The sequence below is a fragment of the Miniopterus natalensis genome, chromosome 11 (assembly GCF_054644295.1).
Source record: "Miniopterus natalensis isolate mMinNat1 chromosome 11, mMinNat1.hap1, whole genome shotgun sequence".
In the NCBI taxonomy this organism is placed as follows: Eukaryota; Metazoa; Chordata; class Mammalia; order Chiroptera; family Miniopteridae; genus Miniopterus; species Miniopterus natalensis.
In genome coordinates, this window is record NC_142091.1 from 52,963,340 (window position 1) to 52,988,088 (window position 24,749).

The 24,749-nt window shown below is 33.1% G+C and overlaps 1 protein-coding gene across 1 annotated transcript in view; it reads left to right on the forward strand.

Moving 5' to 3' along the window:
- PRMT3 (protein arginine methyltransferase 3) overlaps window positions 1-24,749 on the forward strand; it is a 78,554-nt gene that overhangs the window by 22,667 nt on the left and 31,138 nt on the right. Inside the window, exons 10-12 of the mRNA XM_087821778.1 lie at window positions 6,495-6,594; window positions 15,163-15,241; window positions 23,630-23,817. Coding sequence (XP_087677904.1) covers window positions 6,495-6,594; window positions 15,163-15,241; window positions 23,630-23,817 — 367 coding nt within the window. The remainder of the gene's footprint in view (window positions 1-6,494; window positions 6,595-15,162; window positions 15,242-23,629; window positions 23,818-24,749) is intronic.

Consider the following 24,749-nt stretch of genomic DNA (forward strand, 5'->3'; position numbering starts at 1 on the left):
ATGAGTAGCTACTTGAGAATAGTAAGTAAAATCTATAGTTTTTCTCATGAGTAAGATATCAGATGTTGATTAAGGTGAACAGTCTCATGAAAGTGGTTATCTACGTGAATGATGTCTGTGTTGAGCTATTTTAATTCAGAATTACTGGGAATTATGGCCTTTTTGTGTGTGTGTATGTGTATTCCCTGAAATCTTAATCTTTCCTGCTATATTTATATTTGAACAAGTGATTACTGATGCAAATAGGATTATGACTTGTAGGAGACAATAAACAGCCTGAGCAGATGGCCTCTTACAGAACACATCTTGTTTCAGCATAAGCATTCTGAAGATATTTTTAGGCAATGGAAATATTTTGTTTTTTTAAGAAGCTTGCTTTTGTTTTCTTTGAAGTGTTTGTAACTGTTAAAGACTTAATACTTCAGTCAATAGTAAGCAATTGTAGCAATTTCATCAGAAAGAATTGTATTAAATATATCCTTGAAAAAACTCAAATATGATATAAGCATCCTTTTTTTAAAAATTTTGTGTGAAATAAAACATACTTATTAAAAAGTGAATGAAACATAAAGATGTTATAATATGCATAACTCACAAGAACAAGAATGTGGCCAGCACTTTATACTCCTGCCCACCTCCATGTCCCCTTTCTCAGTGAGATGTCCCTGCCTGTAACTACTATCCTGGCTTTCATGGTGACCATGTACTTGTTTTGCTTTATATTTTAACCACTTAGATGGGCATCCATTTAAGATAGTTTAGTTTACTCAGTTTTGATCTTTAAATAAATTATCTATTATTGCATCCCTTTTGTCTAGCTTGTTTGCTCAACATTATTTTTTGTGTTCATGTTGCGTGTAGCTCGTTTATTCATGTTTGTTTTTGTATACAGTGCCATTGATGAATATATCACAATGTTTCTTTTCTATTCTTGATGGACATTTTGTGTTGTGCATTTTAAAGCTGTTACTCTGAATTTTGTTAGGCATTTTTTGTATGTTTGCCCTGGTGTATACACATGTGGAGTATATAGTTGCACAAAGAGTTGCAGGCCTTACGGTATGCATACTGTCAAATTTCCTAGATATTGCCAGATTGTTTTCCAAAGGGTTAGACCAATTTATTCTTTTACCAATATGTGGCAGTTCTGGTTGGTATTGTCTACCTTTAAAAATAATTTTCCTATTGGTTGTATAGCAGTATCTTTCTGCAATTTAAATTTGGACTTCTGTGATTGTTAATGTGCCTGAGCATCTTTTCATGTAATTATTGCCATTTGTATTTCCTTTGAGTTGGTTCTTTTTCTTATTTATTTGTAAACAGTCTTTATATTTTTAAGATTTTAGTTGTTTATAGCTTTTATGTAGTATAAAAGTCTTCTCTCGCCCGGCCGGGCATGGCTCAGCGGTTGAGCATCAACCTATGATCCAGGAGATTGCGGTTCGATTCCTGGTCAGGGCACATGCCTGGGTTGCGGGCTTGATCTGGGGGGGAGGAGGCGTGCAGGAGGCAGACGATCAGTGACTCTCTCATCATTGATGTTTCCAGCTTTCTCCCTCCCCCCCTCCCTTCCTCTCTCTGAAATCAATAAAGACATATTTAAAAAAAAAAAAAAGTCTTCTCTCATTCCTGCTTGCCATTTCATTGCCTTTGTAGCGTTCTTTGATGTAACGACATTCTTGTTTATGGTTGCTGTTACTTGTAAGTTGAGTAAGAAACCTTATGGGGATACTCTATATTCTCTTATAAATGCTTTATAGTTGTGTGTTTTACATTTAGGTCTGTAATCTACTGGGCATTGTTATTTGTCTATGGTAAGAAGTAGTGGTCTGGCTGTATTCTTTTTTTTTTTTTTTTTTAATCTGTTTAAAAATCTAGCCTTTCCTTTCTACTTTGCATTATCATCTTTGTTAAGAATCGAGCATCCATGTATGAAGCAAGTATAGCCTTTACACCAAAACTCTACTGAGGCAGTAGAACAGAAAATTACTGGTCATTCACTTAAGAACATATATGCAAAAATCATAGTCAAAGTATTAGAAAACTAATTGAGCAATATATTGAAAGGTAAGGTTTATTCCAGGAGTACAAGGTTGTTTAAATATGTGAAAATCAACCAGAAAAATCTCTTGAGGTCATCTCAATAGATTCAAAAAAAATGTTTGATAAAATTTTATATCCATTCAATATATCTATGTGTTAAAACTCTTAGCAAACTAGAGCTAGAAAGGTATGTCTCAACATGATATAGAATATCTACAAAAACAAAACCTACCGCCTACAACTTAACGAAGCATTGAAAGCATTCACTTCAAGTTGAGAAACAGGACAGGGATTCTTGCCATCACCTCTTCTACTCAGCACTGTTAAGGATATCCTAGAAGGCATAACAAGGCAATGAAAAGAAAGGTGTAAGAATTGGAAATGAAGAAACTATTCTTGTTTACTACTAATAGGTTTATGAATATAGACCTCAGAAATAAACTATAAATAACTTGTTATAATAAAGGTATCAAGCTGCTGAATACATAATATACAAAAATCAGTTTCTATAAAGAACATGAAACATTTTGACATTGAAAAATTAAAATATATCCAAGTGTATTGTTAATATTTCTAACCTCCTCCCAGACAATGCAAGGACATTATGTCACTTCTAATGAAAAATTCACCCAGGCAATGAATGTCCCTTAGTAAAGGTTGTGCATGAATCGTGGGTCTGCTGTTTTAACTTCTTCCCCATCTACCTTCTCATTTTCTGCAATAATTTCTACAAAGAATAAGCCTGTGAAGACCCTAATGGCTACCCAGATTTGAACCATCCTCTACAAAGCTCGATAATAATTCCTTAGTAAACTTCATCTATTCCTCTTTTTCATACTGTTGTTTTTTTTTCCCCACAAGCCATCTAAACTACCCCTCTCAACGAACTGGTTTTGTTTCCTCCCTCTATGTTTTCTCTTGTTGGTGCTCCCTTTCTTTTATATGTCAAAAACATCATGCAGTACCATTCTTGGTAATTGAATAAGACAGTCAGATACTGCCTTCTGAATATTCTAATGGCTTCCCAATAACAAGGTTATACAAAATGCTCAAGAATGAAAAGTCCTGATTTCCACATCTATCATCATCTCTATCAATACCATTAAATTACTTTGTTATAAAGTCAAAGGTTACTTGCACTCGTTGCATGCCTACTGCTTCAGAGGACTATTCTACTTCCTGTGTTGGGGAGAGGGCAAGACAGTAATCCATCTTAGGATAGGTATAAGAAGGATATTTTATAATGTTAAAAAGATCAAATCAAGAATATATAATAATGCTATACCTATAATCAACAAATAAAATCTTCAGAATATGTGAAGCAAAAACTGACAGGAATTACCAGGAAAGTAGACAAATTTTTAATCATGTTAGGAGATATCAATGCCCCCCTGTCAATAATTGATAGAATACGTAGATATAAAATGAATAGGAGTATTTAAAACTCACTTATGAGGAAAACCCATCAACTGGGAAAGATGGAAATTTTCTCACCTGATAAAGTACATCTATAAAAATCTACAGGGAGTGTCATATTCAGTAATAGTTCATGCTTTCTTCCTATAACTGGGAGGGTTGCCCACTCTTACCAGTTCTATTCAGCATTGTCTTGGGGATCTAATAAGTACAATAAACCAAGAAAAGGAAATAAAAGATTGAAAGAAGTAGTAAAACTGTCATTACTCCCAGATGATATGGTCATGTACATGTAAAATCCTAAGAAATCTACAAAATAGCCACTAAAACTGCTAAAAAACAAAACTTTATTATAATCGTGGGAGTCAAGGTCAAAATGTGAGAATCTATTATGCTACTAGTAGCCACAAACAACTAGAAATTGAAACTTTAAAAAAATTACCATTTATAATACAACCAAAATCATCAAACATTTAGTGATAAATTTAACAAAATATGTCTAAGATGTGAACTGTGTGGAACATTACTGAGAGCTGATCGTAAAATTCATATGGAAACAAATGACTTAGAATAGTAAGAAGAATAAAGTTGAAGAGTGTATACTATCAGACTTCGTGACTTAATCTAAAGCTGTAGCAATCAAGAATGTGTTGTATTGGCATAGGATAGACATCTAAATCTTGGGACAGAATTGAAAGTCCAGAAATTAACCCACAGGTATATGTTTAATTGATTTTTTACAGAGATGCCGAAAAGTAATTCTATGAATTAGTGATAATTTTTCAACAAAGTTGAAGCTATTACTTGTGATAGTTTTTTCAAACAAGGTTTTTAATACCATATCAATAGGTATTGATAAGGAAAAAAATGAACACAATACTATATGGAAAAATTAACTCAAAATGGAAACTAAAAAGATTATAGAAGAAAATATAGGTGAAAATATTTGACGAAGGAAAAGATTTCATATATATGTCACCAAGAGCACGAACACAAAAGAAAAAATGTTGTTTTTATCAAAATTTAAAATGTTAGCTCTTCAAAATATACCATTAAAAAAATGAAAAAGCCACAGTATGGTAGACAATATTCACTGTACATAAATTTGACAAGGTTTTTATCCAGAACACGTAAAGAACTCTTAAAATTCAGTAGTAATGTTATAATTGACTGGGTTTTTTAAATGGGCAAAAAATTTGGACAGAAGACAATAAGGGAAAATGGATACTTAGCATATTAAAAAAATGCTTGGTCATTAGGAAAATGCAGTTTATAACCATAGTAAAAATCTCATCGTGCATTTACATTTCAAATATCAAAATTGCTAAGTGTTGACAAGGATTTGAATCAACAGGAATGCACATATAGTGTTAATGGGAATGTAAAATTATATATGCACTTTGTAAAACAAATTGGCAGTTCCTTAAAATATTATATATACACTTCCATTTGACAGAGCAATTCTACTTGTACACAGATATTTATAGCAGCTTTATTCAGTATAGCTCAGAGCTGGAGACAGCCCAGAATTTCATCCACAGATGTGTGGATAAACAAAATAGTGTTTAATCTGTTCATGAAATACTACTCACCAATAACAAAGAATGAACTACTTATATATACAAAAACATGTATGAATCTAAAAGGTATGCCTATTGAAAGAAACAACATACAAAAGGATACATTCATTATGATTCCATTTATATGAAACTTCTCAAAATACAAGTCTAAGATGCAATTGAAAGAAAGAAAATCAGTGTTTGCCTGTGGATGGGTGGATTTTCTGGGAAGGAAGGAGCACCTATGAATCTTTTCGAGGAGATAGAAATGTTTTATATATTGATGATGATGGTGGTCACCCAGGTATCTCTGTTTTTTTAAAATTGGTCAACAAAATTTACCCTTAACGTATTTTATTATGTAAATAATACCTTGATGAAGTTGAGGGGGGGAAATCCCTTTTTGTTAGCAGAAAAAAATCCTTCATAATTCACATGTACATCCTGTGAGGATTGAGAATTTATTTAACTAGATGCAAACTTAGCAGCTTGGTTTTAAGCATTTGGAAATTCTCTCTTTAACTTTGTAATTTATTTAAGATTGCAAAAGGAGGGGTGAAAAATATGTGCTCATCTTATAACCAAACATGTAGAAATATCTAATGAATGTTGTTGGACAAAGTTAATTTATGATTGGAGTACAGTTTCAAGTTTTGTACAACATTTTGTTATTCACAATATCATTACTATTATGCAGTGCTTGAAGATATATAGCACTTTCACAAATATTTTATCCTCATAATAGGCTGTGTGACATGGATAGGGCTGGTATCGTTCGTCTCTTTTATACATGAACACATAGGCTCAAGTGAGATTATTATAATTTGCTGAAGATCACTTAACTGACAAATGCTAGAGAATCAGATTCAAAGTAAGAGCTTCTGGCTTCTAATTCTCTCTTCAATATAATACACTTCCTTCTAAAACATACTTTTGTTGGCTAGTCTGTCTGTCTCCACCCCCCCTTAAAAAAAATTAAAAAAGACCTAGTAACTATATTGACATGTATTCCTGATAAAGTTCCAATTTCTTTTCAGAATGAGGTTTTTAAAAAAATCTTCACCCAAGGATATGTTTTTATTAATTTTTAGAAACAGAAGAAAGAGAGAGAGAGAGAGAGAGAGAGAGAAACATTGATTGGTTCCCTCCCTTGCAACCCGAAATCTTGATATGTGACCTTACCAGAAATCAAACCCTCAACCTTTTGGTATACCGGATGATGCTGCAACCAATCGAGCCACCCGGCCAGGGCTCAGGATGAAGTTTTAAATATGTTCATTGTATTGCAGTATTAACTATAAATAATCCTGGGCATTCATGAAGTGACCAAAAAGTAATTATATGCCCAGGAAATAAACTTTGAATATGCTTTCAGTTCCACAAAATAATCTGAACAGTTGTCAAGAAATTATGTAATTTGACTAGTTTTCAGAATCTGTTAAACATACTAATTTAATTCATTATGATAATTTTCAGACTAAATAAACTTGAAGATACTATCATACTAATTAAAGGAAAGATTGAAGAAGTTCATCTTCCTGTAGAAAAAGTGGATGTTATTATATCTGAGTGGATGGTAAGTATTTGCAGAAAAAAGTACTTTTATTGGTTTAAAAAAAATAACCACAATGAATAAGGTAGCAGTTTTTCTGCATTTAATTATATTTGATAAATGGCAGAATTGTGGCATTATTTTAAAAACAGCTATAATTTTTCTGTGGTACTTGATTCTGAAATAGCACTTATTTACTGGACATTCATAATCCTTTTAAAAAGAATATATTTTTTACTTTTAAAAGTCATAATAAAGAATTACTGTATTATTTTTCTACTTTCTAAATTTTAGAGACCTAAATATGTGTGCCTAAAAGCCTCCAAAGACTAATAAGGACTTACTAGGACTGTCTTAAAATTAATATGTTGTTGCTTTTATTGCTATCATACTGAATGTCCTGTTTTTCTGATCTGTTAGGCCATGTTATCAGTGTCTTTTATCACACTGGCATTAATAAATCTCTCTCATTGATGGTTCTCTCTCTCTCTCCCTCTCCTTTCCTCTCTTTCTCTAAAAATCAATAAACATATATATATATATTTAAAAACCTGTATTTGATACATACATATATTTTCATTAAATGAATTTATCAAAAAATTTGAATATAATCAGTTTTGCTTTATAATTACAAATTTTGAGTAACATAGTAATAATTCTAGTAAAATAACTGGGATTTCAGGGAGCTTTTGAAATGTTCACATTTAATGTAGTCTTAAGTTCCAGTCTGGAGCCTGTGACAGTCATCATTGTTACTCTTGTACATGAAACAGTATGTTGATTTTTTTAATGCCTCTTGACCTCCTTTATAGTTTCTAATGCTTTGGCTGTCTGGGCTGCACTCTGGATAATTTTTTTCAATTCAATTCACCAGTTTACTAATTCTGAAGTTATTTCTAATTATTTGTTAAACTCATCCATTGAGTTTTTTATTTCAAAAATGTTTTATTTTTATTTTTTTACTTTCAGGAATTCTCTTTGATTCTTTTAAAACTTTGCTCACTTGTTTGTTATTATCATTAAACTTCATTTTATGAATCATAACATTTATTTTATATTTCGTGGTTTTGATTGCAGTATCTGACATTTTTGCAGGGCTGCTTTTGCTAACTATGTTTCTATTGCCCCTCACTCATGGTGCTTTGTTCTTGTGTATTTGAGTGTTTAGTACTGTTTGATGTTATGCTGTATATTTTCCAAGGAAATTATTTGTGGGAAATTCTTTGATGCCTGAGTTTTACCTCAAATGATTGGCACTTGTTGTTGCCATATTGCCATGTACCTGGGATAATTTATACAGTAAATGAAGAACCACTGCATTTTTATTTATTTACTTACTTATTTGTTTATTATTTAAAATATTACAAAAACACTTGACTAAGGAACATTTTTAATGTAAAAAAATAGAGAATGAATGTTTCACTGAACCTCATGCACCTATCATCTAACTTAAGTTATCACCATTTTGCCATTTTTGTTTTATTTGTCTCCATACTATTACACCTTTTTTTGGCTATCTCAAACTGGTAAAGACTTTAAAAATATATGTATTTAGCCCAACCAGCGAGGCTTAGTGGTTGAGCATCGACCTATGATGCAGGAGATCAGGGTTCAATTCCTGGTCAGGATACATGCCCGGGTTGCAGGCTCCATCTCCAATGAGGGACATGCAGGAGGCAGCAGATCAGTGACTCTCTTATCATTGATGTTTCTGTCTATCTCTCTCCCTTCCCTTCTCTCTGAAATCAATAAAGATGTACTTAAGAAAAAAAAAAGAATTATTGGAGAAGAGGTGGGTAAAGAGGAAGCCTATGTTTGGCCACTTGGTACCAAAGTTCTAAACTGAGTTGGCTGGGAAGAGGAGAGTTGACAGCATATAAGATTTTAAATTCACATTTACTCTAGATACATTTGGTTGTCTCTGCTTTGTTATTTGGGACAATTTTCTCTTATATTCCTCAGCTTGACTGGACCATGGGTTTTGTCTCCTGTTTTCCTATGTTCATTTACTAAGTTTAGCACATGCTCTCAAAGTGAAAGCCAGCTTACTGATGCATCTAACATGATGTTCTTTTTTCTTCTTCTAGTATGTTTGCTGTACTTAGAGGATCATTAGCTCCTAAAATGCAGTGTTGCTGGAAATGGAATGAAATCTTGTTCTTTAAATTCTGAATCATACTATTAATAGTGTTCATCTTTTCTGTAGCCTCAAAAATCTATAATTTATAAGCGCATTATAGAATCACTCTTGTTATATGGGTACTTTAACATAATTTTCTTTAATAAAAGTGCTAGCTAATAATTTGATTTGATTTTTAGAGTAGAATATCCAGTTATAATTGATGATTTTTTTCAACCACTGTGGGGGTTGGGAATATTGTTTTACAAAAACACATTTATCCTTTACTCTCTTCCTTGGAAACTGAATTCTGTGAGTCTGGAGGAAGGCCCACATGTGCATTTGGAAAGATCTTAAGATGATTTACTTTTTTTTTTTTGATAGACTTGTTGATTGGACAGTTTTCTGCATTTTGGGGAAAAGGGCCAATTTGTTAGTCTTTTGTTGATTAAGTGAGAGTGCCATCTAGTGGAGTAACAGACTTTTAATCTACTGAAAGTTTTTCAAACCCTTAGAAGAGTATGCAGAGGAAATTAGCTCTTGTTCTGAGTTATGTTCTCCACAAGTCCACACCTCTGAAAAGTGAGAACTGTATGTTGTAAGGTATGAGAAGAGGAAAAGGAAGTAGTCATGCAGGACAGTAGCCAGCGCATAATAGGTGCCTAATAAGTGGTAGTTATTACCATTATTCTCATTCCTCTGTCATTGAAGGTAGTGATCAAGTGAAATAATAAATGAAATAGCTGCTCTGACAAATATTTGTGATATACGTATAAAATTTATTATTGTTTTTTGACTATGTAGTAATACATTGAAGTTACAAATTTTATCCCTCCCTTGTCTTTACCCTACTACTCAGGACCTGTCCTGAATCTGCCAACAAAATCTGTTACCAGTTTCTAGTGTATCCTTCCTCAAATATTTTAATCTATTATAAACATGTATGTCTTTTCCCATCCTTTGGCACACTCATTCATTTAACAAATATTGTGTGGCTGCTATGTGCTAGCCACTGTTATGGGTAGGATAAAGCAGTGAACAAAATAGATTACAAACCCCACCCGTATATTTAGTATAGGTAAGCATATTCTACATGTTTTTCTATACCTTGCTTTCTCCACTACTTTTAAGCCTACAAATTTCCCTTTATGACTACTGTAGCTGTATCCCACAATTTTTTTATTCAGTTCAAAATATTACCTTAGTGATTTCTGCTTTGATCCACGAATTATTTAGAAGCATGTTAATTTCAAGTGTTTGGAAATATTTTAACTGTCTTTCTGTTATTGACTTCTCATTTGATTTGGTTGATATCAGAGGCCATACTGTGTATATTATCATTCCATTACATTTGTTCAGACTTGTTTTATGGCTCAGCATGTCGTGTCTTGTCGAATGTTCCACATTCATTTAGAATGAATGTGTATTCTGCTATTCTTGGGCGAAGTGTTATGTAATTATCAGTTGGGTCAAGTTGGTTGGTAGTATTATTTAGTCTTTTAAATCTTTGTTAAGTCTGCTTGTTTTATTAAGTACCAAAAGAATAATAATGCATTTTCTGCCTATAGTTCAATAATTGTTTGTTTCCCATTTCAGTTCTGTTAGTTTTTGCTTCAGATATTATATGGTTTTTAGGTGTATACACATTAGGATTGTTATGTATTCTTGATAAAGTTTGGCCTCTTTATTATTCTGAAGTACTTTTCCCCCCAGATAATATTTTTGGTCCTTTAGTCTACTTTATCGTTTTTCTAATTAATTGTGTACTGGAATTGTGTACTGTTCTAAGCATTTATAAACAGATATGAATGTGTGTTCTGTTTACATATTATTGCATATTGTATAACTACTCTAGTCATAAATCTTCCTTTTAATAACTTTTTTTTACATAATTACTTTTAAAGCTCATGTTACTTCATTATCATATTTGTGATAAAGTGTTTAGCATCAGCACATTTTAAGATGAAAGCATCATCTTAAAGACTAGGGAAATCACTGAAAAAACTTTGCAATTCAGGGGTTAGTATCTAAGATTTTTATAACAGTGAAATAAATAGAGGTTACTTCACATCCTGTAAAATCTCATGAGATCAGATACATCCTGTAAAATCTTAATTAAGTTTTGTACATTTTTAGTAAATAACACTGTAGATGGGAGAAAATGCTAATTTAATTACTTTTTGGATCTCTCTAGAGCAGTGGTTCTCCATAGAGGGAGGGTGTCCAATTTGCCTCCCCCCACCCAGGTTATTTGGGCAGTAGGAAATGTCTAGAAACATTTTAGGTTACAATGGGAGGAGGAGGAGGTAGTGACAGGAGGAGAGTACTGCTGGCCTCTAGTAATAAAGCCAGGGATGCTGCTAAACATCTTACGATGGACAGAACAGCCCCACAGTAAAGTATTATACGGCTCCAAATGTAGTTCCAGGGTTAAGAAACCCTACTCTAGAGATCTCATTTCTATGCATTGTTAATAACTCAGCCTCCAATTTAGATGATACTGTAAAGGCCACCTGACCTAATCTTGGACATCAAGGAAGATTTTCCTTAAAAGGTGAAATTATGACAGTATATTTTGTTACATGGATATGCAATCGAAGCTTCCTTAACCAACCAGCATTTAATTCACCAAGTTGAAGTTCTGCATTCATTTTGTGTAACACCTGTTAGGTTTCTATGGGTACCTGAACATTTAAAACTAATAAGTTACCTTCAGTGTGCTGCTCCTGTTCTGCTCCTGTCAGTTGGGTTATGTGTTTACCAAGAGCTAATTGCATTGTTTATCTGCTTATTTATGTAAAATCAGTTAATATTAACATAAATATTGAACAAGATTGTAAAAAAGATGTTGAATAAAGTAGTCAGTAAAACAAATTGTGAAAGACTAGGAGTGGGAGGGCGAGAATTACAGAATTTGGGGACTCTCCACTTGGCAAATGTCCTTAGATTATTTTTCTATTATTTAATTTTTTTACTTTTTTATTGAATTTTTTGGGGTGACATTGGTTAATAAGTCTTTTTCTATTTTAAAAAAACCAAACTGGAAATTATTTCTAGTTCTTATAAGTTGGATTTATGCAAGGAGGGTGGTGAAGATGCCAATAAATGGATCCATCCTCAAAGAGTATTGGTAAACAAATTTATATTTATGTTTTTTACTTAAAGTATATTTTCCACTAATAAATGACTAGTAGTCCTAATCACATTGGATAAAATTCTGTCTATGGAACTTAGAGTAGTATTGGAAAAAATGTTGTCAAGAAACATACTGAGAATTAGGGATTAGATTTTGTAGGCCTGTTTATTTGTTGGAATTAATCTTTTATTTTTATCTTTAAATAAATCCACATTATTGAGTATTTGTTACTAGACTTTGTACAGATTAACTCTTCATTTTACCTGTGCTTCTTCTCCCTTGCCTTCTCCCTCTTTTAAATAGTTAATTCTACCTAAGGGTGTTGATACACCCTGAATTACTGATTAATTCAGTTATTTGAACTGGAAAAAAAATAGACAACAGAAGAACATTATTCTGAAGGTATCACAAATTTTATCATTAATTTACTTCAAGAAGATATGAACTGCAAATAAGGTTCTCATTTTAATGAATAATGTTAATAAAGTATAAATGCAAATTTTAATTTTAAAAAGTAAATAGCAGTTTGGAAAAAAGTGCCCCATGAGCATCATGGGTGAAAATACCGAGTATAATTCTCTTCCAGATGGCACCCCTACAGGTGAAGCAGCAGCCTGTGAAATTACAGTCTTGAGCAGGGCATTTGGAGCAAAGCCTTCTGATATCAGTAATGAATGACTTGATTCAGAACCAAGGCCAATTCCCAGGAAATTAAAGGCTATACTATCACAGAGGGAGCCTGTAGTAAAATGAAGTTTAGCAAAGTGGAAATTTGAGAGAAAGGACAATAACTATTAGCAATACAGATAAGAATCTTTTCATTTGCTAATATTTTTAACAAGGCATATTCTCACAAATATCATATATTGGTTCTACATATATCCTGGTATGTCAGTTGATTTTACTAAACTGATACCTTTCACAATAGACGGTGCCTAATAGTTGCCAATTAAGCTATCAGTCTGAAATGCTATGAATCATATACCTATTGTAAATTCTTGTTTAATATGCTCTATGGGAAATTTTTTATTTCAGAACATTTGAGTACTTAATTATAAATGTAGTAAAATATAATATACATACTAAATTTTATTTTCAATCAAGTAAATCAATTTAAGAAGCCTCATAGAATAATGATTCAGAACTTGACCTGTGTTATTAGACCAAGGTTTACATCTTGGCTCATTCAAATGATTCCATGATGATGAGCTGGGTTTTTTTAAGGCTTCTTATTTTAAGGTATTGTTTAACATATCTAAGCCTTTTTTTCTTATCAGTTAAGTGGAAATAATAATGTGCTGTAGGGAAGAATTAAATAAGATAATCCTTACAAAGATACTTAACACAATGAACTCTTAACAATTACCACCACTATTATTATTTGAAAAATTTTAATTTTAGAAAGCAAAACTGCTTTCTAAAGAAAAGTATTGTTTTTAATTATATACCAGGAAAGAGCAAAAAAGATAAAAAATGGGAAAAGACAAAAGAAGAAAGACCTGTTGTAGCCTTCTGCTTCTATCCATTTTAGTCTAGTTCTGCCCCTAGTAGCTGACCCCCATCTAATTCAGTTTAATCAATGGATGAATGCTTATTTACTAGCATTGTGTGCATAGATCTGCATGAGTTATGTCAAATTGATAAAGATTTCTTATTTGAATTCCAAAAGTCTCTTGCGCTTTGAATATGCAAATGATATTAAAGGGCAACTAACTTGTAAGAGTTAGACATATTACTGAAGAACTCTATCTAGAAAAAGACTTCCCACCAAATCTTTAATTTTTCTAATGTAAACACGTTGATAAAAGAGCTTTGTTGCAAATCTTTCTTTTGTAGACAGTTATTTTCTTGCAATTATTTTCTTATCAGTGAATTAGTGTGTTGGGGGGTAAATGCTAAAGTAGAGTTGCTAGTGGCAATTTAATTAGCTTCCTTCATAAGTGATTCAAGCATGAGAGCTGTATTTTGTGTAATTTAAATTTGCTATTAATTTCTTGGGAAGATATCCATTCAGGTTTGCAGGTTTTTCTTGGTCTAGAGAAATCTTTAAAAATTTTTTTGTTTGTTGTGGTTAAAGACAATTGTATTTATCCTGTCAAATAGTTATTTGTGCACAAAACAAATGAGTGAGAACAGTTTTGATTTAGAATGCTAACATTAGGGTAAAATTCTTATTGGTTCACCCTAAGCAATAGGTATATTATGTGCTAAGCGCTGCGCTGAGCACTTTCCCTGCTGCTCAGGGCTGTTGGCAGATGGGCCCCTAGAAGGAGAAAGACTGACTGAAACTGGCATTAATCTCTCACTCAGAATTACTTTGTCACTTATTTAATAAAAGGTGTAGCATACTGTTAGAATGCACTGTTTGTGACACCAGTAGTGACAAATTATCTTTTCATTTGTGCTATGATTATTTTTTCTTGGTAGAGAGTTCATTACTGTTCTCTAAAATCTGGAGTATACTGGGGCAGTGTTTCATGAATTGTGTTTCAAATAACATTAGTTGTGCGAAGTATTGATAGGTGTTAAATAGAAAAACAAAAGGTCTCTAGTCAAAGAGTGGGTAATACTTGGTTAAAATATGTTCGAGTCCTCTTTACCATAACACTTCTCAGAACTATTAATGTGCTAACATGCATTAGGAATCTCTAAGAGGAGGGTGTACTATCTGGTCTTACTCAAACCACTTGGATTAAAGCCACCCCCCACATCCTGTTCTTTAAGGAGAAAGTTGCTGGGCAGGAAACAGTTTGGGAAATGGTATTCTAGACCAGGATATATCAACTTTAGCCCTATAGCCATCTGGGCCCAGACAATTCTTTGTGGTGAGGGCAGTTCTGTGCATTACAGGATGTTTATCAGCATCCTTGGCTCTCTCTACTAGATTCTAGTAGCATCCCTCCACCCCCTGTTGTAACAATCAAAATGTGTCCAGACATTGCCAGATGTCCCCCAGGGGGCAAAATCTACTTGAAAAACATTCCTCTAGATTAAAATTTTGCAATATTCCAGAGAGTTATGGGTTTTGTTAACATTTTCCATCTGAAATTTTTCTTTTAATGAGGAAGAAACAATAGAAAGTATAAGCGCAGGTAAATAATGTTTAGCACATTCTACTGTAATGAATTTTCTGGATTAACTTTATACCCTGGCCTGATTTTCCAATAATTATGATGTGGAGAACTTACTGCAAAAAATAATTTCAAACTTTGCAGAATATTTTATGGCGTAGACAAAAAAATTATTTTTTATTATAAGAGTAGCCAGATATTTAAATTGATCTGCATGTAAAGATATTGCACATTTCCAAACTCTTTTTTTTCTCTGCTTTCTGCAGGGCTATTTTCTTCTTTTCGAATCTATGTTAGATTCTGTTCTTTATGCAAAGAACAAATACTTGGCAAAAGGAGGATCGGGTGAGTATAAAATTCTAGTTTTAATAACCTATTTTAGTCTGGCAGAACCAAATGAACCTTTGGATTTCAAATAAACCATGCATGACTGAGAAAGTTCCCAATAGAAATGAAAGATGTTTCTATTAGATGAAGCTTTAAGACATTCGTTTAGTATACTGTTGATAGTAGAACATTATATAAGATATTTAGGACTCAAAGTTAATGGTATCCTCAAGAACACTTTTTGTAAAGACATTTTAAGGACTAGATTTGGAAGCTCTCTGATATTCAAATCAAAATGTAACAAAGTTTTTTGATTTTTAATCCTTATGACATTAGTTTTCTTTTTTACAAAAGAGTATTTCGTGCTAGGTTGGAGATTATTCACTTTAGTGGCAAATTTTCCGTGACTTCGCTAAGTATATAAATCTGATTTTTGTGTGATTTCATGAGAACGTTTAAATAGTGATTGGTTTCTACTATGTTGTTAAAAAACACAACATACCAAATCAGTATTTTTATGGATCCCAATAAATTTGGAAGACTTTCTTTTTATGTCCCTTGTGAACTTTTAATCATATTAACTCTGCATACTTGGTAACATTGTGTTTTTACAGGCCTTCTGCTGTGAACAGTTGTATACAAACACAGTGTTCTCTTTCAGGGCAGGGACTATGTTTTACTCATCTTTGACCCTTCAACGAGTTCCATAGCTCCTGCAACATAGAGTATCATACATGTTTATTGAATTGAGTCATTAAAACTGAATTGAGTAGCATTGATCTCCCTTCATTCACCTCTCCCTGCGACCTTCCCTTTCTCAAAGCTTTAGGATCAACAAATGGTATCCATGGTCAGAGTACAATTGACAAAAGTGTTGTATAAAAATGGATGAAAAGGAGATATTTGGAACTAGTGACATAAAGCACTGGACCATACTTATGCCTCCTATAACTATGGCCTATGAAATTACTTTGGTAGTTATGGTATAATAGAAATCAATAAGGCCAAAACACAGAGAAAATTCTCCAGTATAGTAGAGTTCTTTTTATAATAGCATTTAAATGGATTGCCTTTCTTTTTCAAAATATTCTCATTTTATCACTGTATTTTCTACAACCATTTTAAGATATGTTCCTGATCTCTGACATGAACCTGACTAGAATTTTTAGATATATTTTACCCTGCAACTATTGGCTGTATCTTTCTGTAAATGTGGTGGCTTTTTTAAAAATGAGAACTATGCTTAATGACTAAAAATTAATATTATCTGCCATTTGTTGATTGTCTATACAAGCTGCCAAATAATGTACTCTACCTTTACTTGTGTTATTGCATGTAGTTCTCACAAGAGATTTTAGAAACAAAGGTGCCCTATATGACATATATTAAGTGGTCAGGCCTTGATTTTTTTTTTTTTTTTTTAAATCTCAGATCTGCTGGATCTTTCTTTTCACTGCTCATTATTATTTCCCTACTAAAAGTATATTTTATTGAATCTGATTTTTGCCTTGAGTAGTTCTAGGGAAGATTCAAAAAACTGTTTCCATACCTCCTTCGGTGATATTCATTGATCTTACTGAAGGAGTGACAGCAACTTAATACATTTAAATTGAATTCTTGATGAAATTCATTAAGAACTTAGAGCATGTGAATAATGAGGTTATAGTTGAAGTAGTGGCAGAGCTATTTCCCAACATCAGAGGGATAAAGAGGAGGGTCATAAGTCTAGCTCTTTCCATATTTTTATATAGCTAATATTAGCACTAAGATAATCTGGAGGTACATTGAAGAGAAGTCAGCATTTAACTGCCTAAGCAGTGCTGTTGAATGATATTTGTTAACACAATCAAGAGAAAGGAAAAGTTAGAAATGAGTAACATGACAGTGGTTTAGCCTATTTTTTGTGTTTGAATATGCCTTGATGAGTATCACCAGTTCTCTAGATGCTCATTTTGCTATCGCAAAGTAAAGTTTTCTTTTATGTTTTGCTGAAGGAAAGATTTACTAAGCAGTTATCAGTGCCAGGATTTTAGAAACTGATTGAGTTATGAGAGAGGAAGAATACTGAAGACCCATATAAGCATGAAGGAACCATGATTTACTTTTACATTAGGGTTCAACTTATGTTTCATATATATATAATGGCATGGAGTAAAACCTTTATAAAACACAGTCAGCCGATAACTTGAGTATTCATTCTTCTTGTTACCACGAAGAAATTCCACAGTATTTTAGAGGTACTCATTTATTACTGTTACTACTAACAGAAATAATTTTGTAGTTAATTAAATTAGGCTTACTAAAGATTGTTTGTACTAATATTAGCTAAAATTTACTAATGCTAATTGTGTGTTAGGAATTGTAGTGTTTTACATTCAACCACGGAAATGATGAGGAAAACTAAGAAAATGTTTGGTTTTAACCAGTGTGTAATTTTACAACTAGAATTAAGACAGAAACATAGGATGACAACATAGAATACAAATATTTTATACCCTAACATTGTCAAATATTACATCTCAGAAAAATTGGAAAGGGAATGCTGAGGACCAGTGGGAGGAAGTGTGTATACTTCAGTTGCTTTATCTTTAACAGCAGGAACTTATGGAGTATCATTTAAAGCTGGCAAATGAAGTTGTAGAATTATAAGCACTTTTAGCACTACAGAGGTAATATTAAAATTAAACTGTTGATTAAAATTGAGTGGTGAGGCTTGTCGTAATACATTTTATATATATGTTGATTATAGTGGTGATTATATGACTTTATAATTTATCAAATCATGTAGAATTATACACCAAAAAGGGCAAAAAGAGTGAGTTTTACTGTATGTAAATTATACCTCAATAAAAGTGACCAAAAAGGGGGAAGTGACATTTCCCACTCTTTCAGATCAAATACACTATGACATGATTTGATTTCTCACTTTCCTGAATAATATATTAAAGCTGTGTACTAACTCTATGCCCACTTCTTTATTTGTTGGAAGAAATAGAAAGCTACCCTTACTCTTCAACAGAGAAGGAATTTATTAAAAGAATAAGGTAGATTAAAGTGTGAGAACTAGAAAACCAGGCTGTAAGGCTATACAGTTAGAAACAATGCTTAAAATTACCTCATAGGACTGGTTTAGAAGTGATACCACTTCTAATGCTGAGCACTAGCTGACCCAGTGCTTTGCTGATCACACCAACAGTAGGCATTGCTGCCTAGGTAGACAGAGCTTTAGGTTCATGTCATTAGTAGGGTCTAGCTTATATGTGCATGCCTAACCTGCAAGGGAGGGAGGGAAGGAAAGCAGTTTCTGTCATTTTTCAGCTTCTATAGAGGAAAGCAGGCCCTGCTTCATAACAGGGAATTTCAGAAACAATTCAGAAGGGGGCAGCAAAATAGAGTGCAGATATATACTATTCTCTGATAGATCTGTGTCTCTTAAAGGCTTTACACTGGAATTTGATTAGAAGCCTAATCTACACTAATGAGAAGTGGTCTCTGTTATAAATTCCAGATTTGCAGATGTGCTTTCCTTGCTGTTTCTCTCTGTACAAAACTGCGCAGTACAGTTTACTCATTCCTCCCTCATTTCTGCTTAGTTGCTTTCCTTTTTAGTGTTTCTTTTTGTCCATCACCTCATTTTTTTACTTAGAATAAAGCAGAGCATTTTTATTTCTTCACTTTGCCCTGAAATTTTACTAATCTTCAATTCTACTCAGCCCTTTTCTCCTCTTTCTCTTTTTTTCCCAACAAGTGTCCATTTTCCTTAGGAAAATGGGGTTCCTCTTTCTCTGTCTTCCAGTTGAAAAACATAAAATGTGGCATAATGGAAAGCATGTAGATTTTGCAGTTAGACCTTAAGTTGAATCCCTGCTCTGTCAGTTATCTAGTTAGCTCATCAAGACCAGTAATTTGGGCGAGTTACTTTATCTCTGTGAACTTCAGTTTCCTAATCTGTAATCTAGCTTTATAGAATCAGTCAAAAGTCTAAGTGGCTTGACGTAACATAGTTACTCAATATGTTCGTATCCCTCCTGAGTTACAGCTGGTAGACATGAGATTAGTGTTAGGTTTTTACCTTATAAGAGTGGGAAATGAATTTAAGCATCATGGTATTAACACCTGCCTTTTCTTTAGCACTTGACTTTTGCATAGCTTATTTTGGTGCCATCAGCCAGTGGAGTGGTTCATAGTGCTTAGAAATTCCTTTAGTGTTTCCATAATTCACTGTGTACTTCCTCATTGTCAGATCTGCTCTGCTCAAATTTATTATTTTGGTTTCTTTTAGTGAAATTGCAGTAGTATCAACTCTTACTTTTTTTTTAGTACCTAGTATTTCAGTACATACAGCAGTTACATTTTAGCTTAGCTAAGCTTTGGTGTGCCTAGTCACTATTATGAATTAATGATGGGAAAATGTTTCCAATCTCTAAATAAGTATTCATTTTTTAAGATACCCTTATTATGTAAATTGGAAATTAATTTTTTAAGCTTATTTAACTCAAAATATTTGCTGATTTAGTGAGTTAGTACTACATTTTTTCTTGTGCATATCGATCATTTTATCATTGACTTATTTCACTCAAATCTTTCTCCATATTGCTCACATTTATTATGAAAAGGACAATTTATTTTTACTTTTATCTCCTTTTGTTCTAAACCTTTTACTCTCTTGTTCTATACAAGCAATGATGCTAATGTTTACTAGGAATTGTTTCTTCACGCAGCTCAGTCTTATCCTTTAGTGTCCAAAAGTTTGTGAGGCATTTCTAAGGGATAAAGGATTTCCCATCTTTATCTATTCACAATGTGAGCTGTTCTAGTGACAAATGAATTCTGGGCAGTGAATCGAGAAGGACACAGATGTCAACGCTGTGAATTTATAAATGGTCTGTTAAGAGGGTGCTTTTGTCCAATCAGCGCTTTGTTAATTTCACCTACAAGAAGGAATAATTATTCAATTATGCTTCTATCTGACAAAAATCAAATGACAAATGTGTCAGAATGTGAAGGTAAAGGGTTAGTCAGGATTCTGGCAGGTGGCCCAGCATTTAAGCCAGCTGTGAGGAGGTGGATATAGAACCAAATTGACCTATAACACTGATTGCAAGTCCTTTATAAATATTCATAGAACTTGCTAACTGAAAGATAAAATAATTTCATTTCTCAGTTCTAACATACAGAAACTATGATATTTCTGTACTTTTGCAGAATATGATTAGCTTGAAAATATATCTCAACACTAGAAAAAGTAAAATCATATTCCTCTTTAGACTGTCTTATTACCAACATATTTTGAAAACTTTCTAAATTACCTTAGTGAGATGTCATTTTTCCTTATGAAAACCTTATCCTTAATTCATAATAGTATTAATTACTAGTACATCATATTGCTTGATAGATACAAAGCCAGAGGTTAGCATACTTTTTCTACCAAAGGGCAGATAGTAAATATTTTCAGTTTTATAGGCCATGCAATTTCTGTCCCAACTACTCAACTTTACCACAGTAACAGCCATAGACCATAGGTAAATAAATGAGTGTGGCAGTGTTTCAATTAAACTTTATTTTTCAAAACAGGCAGTGGGCTGAATTTGACCCATGGCCCATAGTTTGCCAACTCCTGATACAGACATATTTTTAAATTTCACTAAGATTTAAAATAGAAGGACTCTGGACAATGTTAAGTAAGTTGAATGTCTGCACTCCAGAGGATATTCCATTCCCATAGACTGCAATGTGAATGGCACTCTCTGAAGTAGTACAGTATGGTGGCCCTGATAATACCTCCCTCATCAATTTCTTTCTCCTCTATATCAGGGGTATCTATATCTGTTTTGCTGCCTGTTTTTTGTAGATAATGTTTTATTGGAGCATAGCCATGCTCATTTATTTATGTATTGTCTGTGGCTGCTTTCACACTACAGCAGCAGAGATGAATAGTTTGAACAAATACCATATGGCCTGCAAAACCTGAAATAATTACTTTACAGAAAATGTTTGCTGACCCCTCATCTATACCCTTATTATAATCCTCTTTAAAGACGAAATTACAGCGCATAATGTGGGAAAGCTTCTACAATTGTCATACTAAGCCCCACGAAGGATGAAGTTTCCAAATATCTAAAGTTGCTTCAGAATTCTGTTTCTTCAGTGTTTCTCATCTTAAGGATCTGGTTTAAGAAAGTAAACATAACTTTTCCTGTAGCTGATACTCCTGCTGGGTTAGCATTTTCAAGAACAAATCAATTACTTTGAAGAACTTTTATCAATCAGGAATTTAAGCATAGGTAAGAGATTTACCATGTCTGTGGAGAAGAGGAGAGTAGAAGCATCTGAATTTACATGGCAGTAGACTCTAGCCCAGCTCTCACATCTGCCTCACTTGAGAAACTTCTTATCAGTAGCAGAGCACCAAGTATTTTTTCTGGGTGTCTCACATGTCAGGTGTGGGAAAAGCAGTTGCTTTGATGCCAGCAGATATTATCATGGGCTTTATTTGGAAGATAATTTAGTGCTGCTGTCATTGAATAATAAAATTCCTAAGCCTGTGGATAGATACAAAGTCTGGGGGAAGGAGAGAGTTATTTCTGTACTGTTTAAGTCAGCAGGCTCAGTAATAGTCATGAAATTACTTCTTTTGTGCATTTCTTTGGTACATATGGACTTGCTTTAAATTTGTTGGTGTAGGAAAATGTGATTTATATTTTAATTCATGATAAATGTTGATGTATTTCAAGGACAAAGTTAATTTTGTTATTAGTCAAAAAAATCAGTATTATTTAAAATTTTTTGTTATAAAGTCTTACACTTGTTATCAGAGGAGACTTTCTTCCTGAGGCACTCTCTTCTCTTACCACTCTCAGCACTCTTGCTTTTCTTCTTACTCCTGTGGCTCCAGCTTCTCAGCCATTTCTTCTCAACATCCTTTTCTTCTACACATCTCTTAAATTCTGGTACTCATCATGTACTCTCCCTAGGTAATCTCATGAGCTCCCATAACTCACAGTTCCGTTTATATACTCATGGTTCCAGATTTATATCTTTTGAATTTCAGACCTTAATATTCGGCTGCTTAGTGGATACTTTTGCCTGTTTGCCTCATGAGCATTAAACTCTCAAATTCCTCTTGAATCTGCCCTTATTTATTCCCTGTTATAATGGTAGTACCACACTCTGCCCAATTGCTGAAGCTAAAAACTGCCATCCTTGACTCTTCCCTCTTCCTCACCCCCACAGTCAGCCAGTCTTACAGTCCTATGAATTCTACCTCCTAAATAGCCCTTGAATATATCTCCTGCCTTCCACTGCCACAGCCATTGTTAATCCACTTCATGTCACCTGGATTATTACACCAATCTCTTATTTTGTCCCTGTCTTAGTCTTGCACACTCCCTTTCATTCTCCACACTGCACTCCAGATGACATTTCTAAAACCAAAATCTGATTAAGAAACTACCCTAATGTAAAATTATTCACTAGCTTATCATTATTCTTAGAATAAAGTCCAATTTACTAATGTCATTTGCCTAGCCATGTTTCTTTGATTCCTACTTACCTTTGTAGCCTTATCTCTCATTGTTTCTCTCAAATTGGAGTGTATATTAATTGTGGCCCTGTATGCACACTGCTCGCTCTACCAAAAGCACTCTTTCCCTCCCACTCCTCACTTACTTGGTCTTTAGTTCTTACCTTATGTAATCACCCTGTTCTCTTTTAATAGCCAAATCTGAATTAGCTATTTCTGTGAGCTCCTTTAATACCTTATACTTCCCCTTTCTTAGTATTTATTATCTCACATATAATTGCCCACTTATTTGTCACAAATGGCTAAATGTAAGTTTCTTGAGAACAGGGACATGTGTCCATAAATTAGAATAACTTATCTGGCACTTAGTTCGTGCACATTATTACTTCTCTTTATAATAAATGAGAGAAAGTGATATGAACTGGTCTTCTACACAAGTATAAAATATCATCACGTGATTTTTTTATATCACAGTCTTTTAAAATGATTTTTCTTTCTGTGTGTTTCCAAGGAATTTATAAAGTAAAGTTATCTTATGCCTTTTTAAAGTCAGCATATTGAAAGTGTAGGATTAATAAATATGTTCATTTCAGGATTATCTAATTATGCCATCCTCTTATAATTATTTTAATAGCAACCCATGAGTGAAATCCTTACTTTAATCTTATCATCACAATAATAGAAGTCTTTCTTTTTAAAAAGAGGGCTGCAAGATGGAACTTGGTTATTTTCCATGATCTACACTTTCATAAATCCCCCACTGCAAGTGATCAACTGCTAGTAATCCATACTGATGGATTTGGTATTTATATTTAGCCTTTTAAGATTATATTTTGTAATAAAGGGAGATAATGCTAAATTGTTGGGTGTTTTATTTTTTACAGTCTACCCTGATATTTGCACTATCAGCCTTGTGGCAGTAAGTGATGTGAATAAACATGCTGATAGAATTGCTTTTTGGGATGATGTCTATGGCTTCAACATGTCCTGCATGAAGAAAGTAGTTATTCCAGAAGCTGTTGTGGAAGTTTTAGATCCAAAGACTCTTATTTCAGACCCTTGTATTATTAAGGTAGGTGTTTTACCAAATTTTATTTTCTTTAACAGTATTGCCACTTTTCTTAGTTTTCATTTATGAGTTCAGTATTTGAAATTAATGTCAATTTTATCTGTGGGATTTCAAACAGTAATTCTATTTTAATCAGTCTAAAACAACTTAAAGTCATAATATTTACCAGTTGATTATATGATCCCTTTGAAATCACTTCTCTCGATATATTGAAGTTCCTTATACTCCGGGCTTGAATCATTTACTTTGACTTAGTGAAGGTGAAAAGTCCTGCTATATTGTCATTTCTGCTTCATCACCACCTCCTGGCTTTATTCTAACTTCTCTTTTATAGCCAGATAATTCATTCATATCATATATTCCACACAATTTAGCTTTTCTTACTTAGACTTCTTTCAGCCCTTTCAGGATAATTACAGTGAATTTGTCCATTGAACTAAAGCCCTACTATGTTCAGATTTTTCAGTTAATTTCTTTAGTGTTTTACTGTCTTATTCTTCATCTTGTAAATATCTAGTTTTATTATGAATTTTGCTATGTTAAATTTACGTGAGTTGAATAACAACATATTGCTTTTCTTAAAACTCCTTAATTTGTCTGTTTCAATTGGGTAAATAAATATAGCTTGTTTAGTGTTTGGTTCAGACATTGTCTCTTCTTTTTACTCACAGTTACTTTCATAGCATCAGAAGATATTCAGTAAATGTTTATCAATTTTTTTAAATGGATAAAGTTTTGAAAATTAAAATAGAATAATAAACATGTGAAGTTTTTCAACAAGAGCAAGCTCATTAAAATTGCATTCCTTTTAAGGAAAAAATACAGCCTGGTTAATAATTATAGGACTGCTTAGTGCTTTGGTACTGATAGTAAGGGATTTATTTGGATTTTTTGGCTCAGGATAGGAGTGTACAGTTATAGCCAACTCAGCCCTA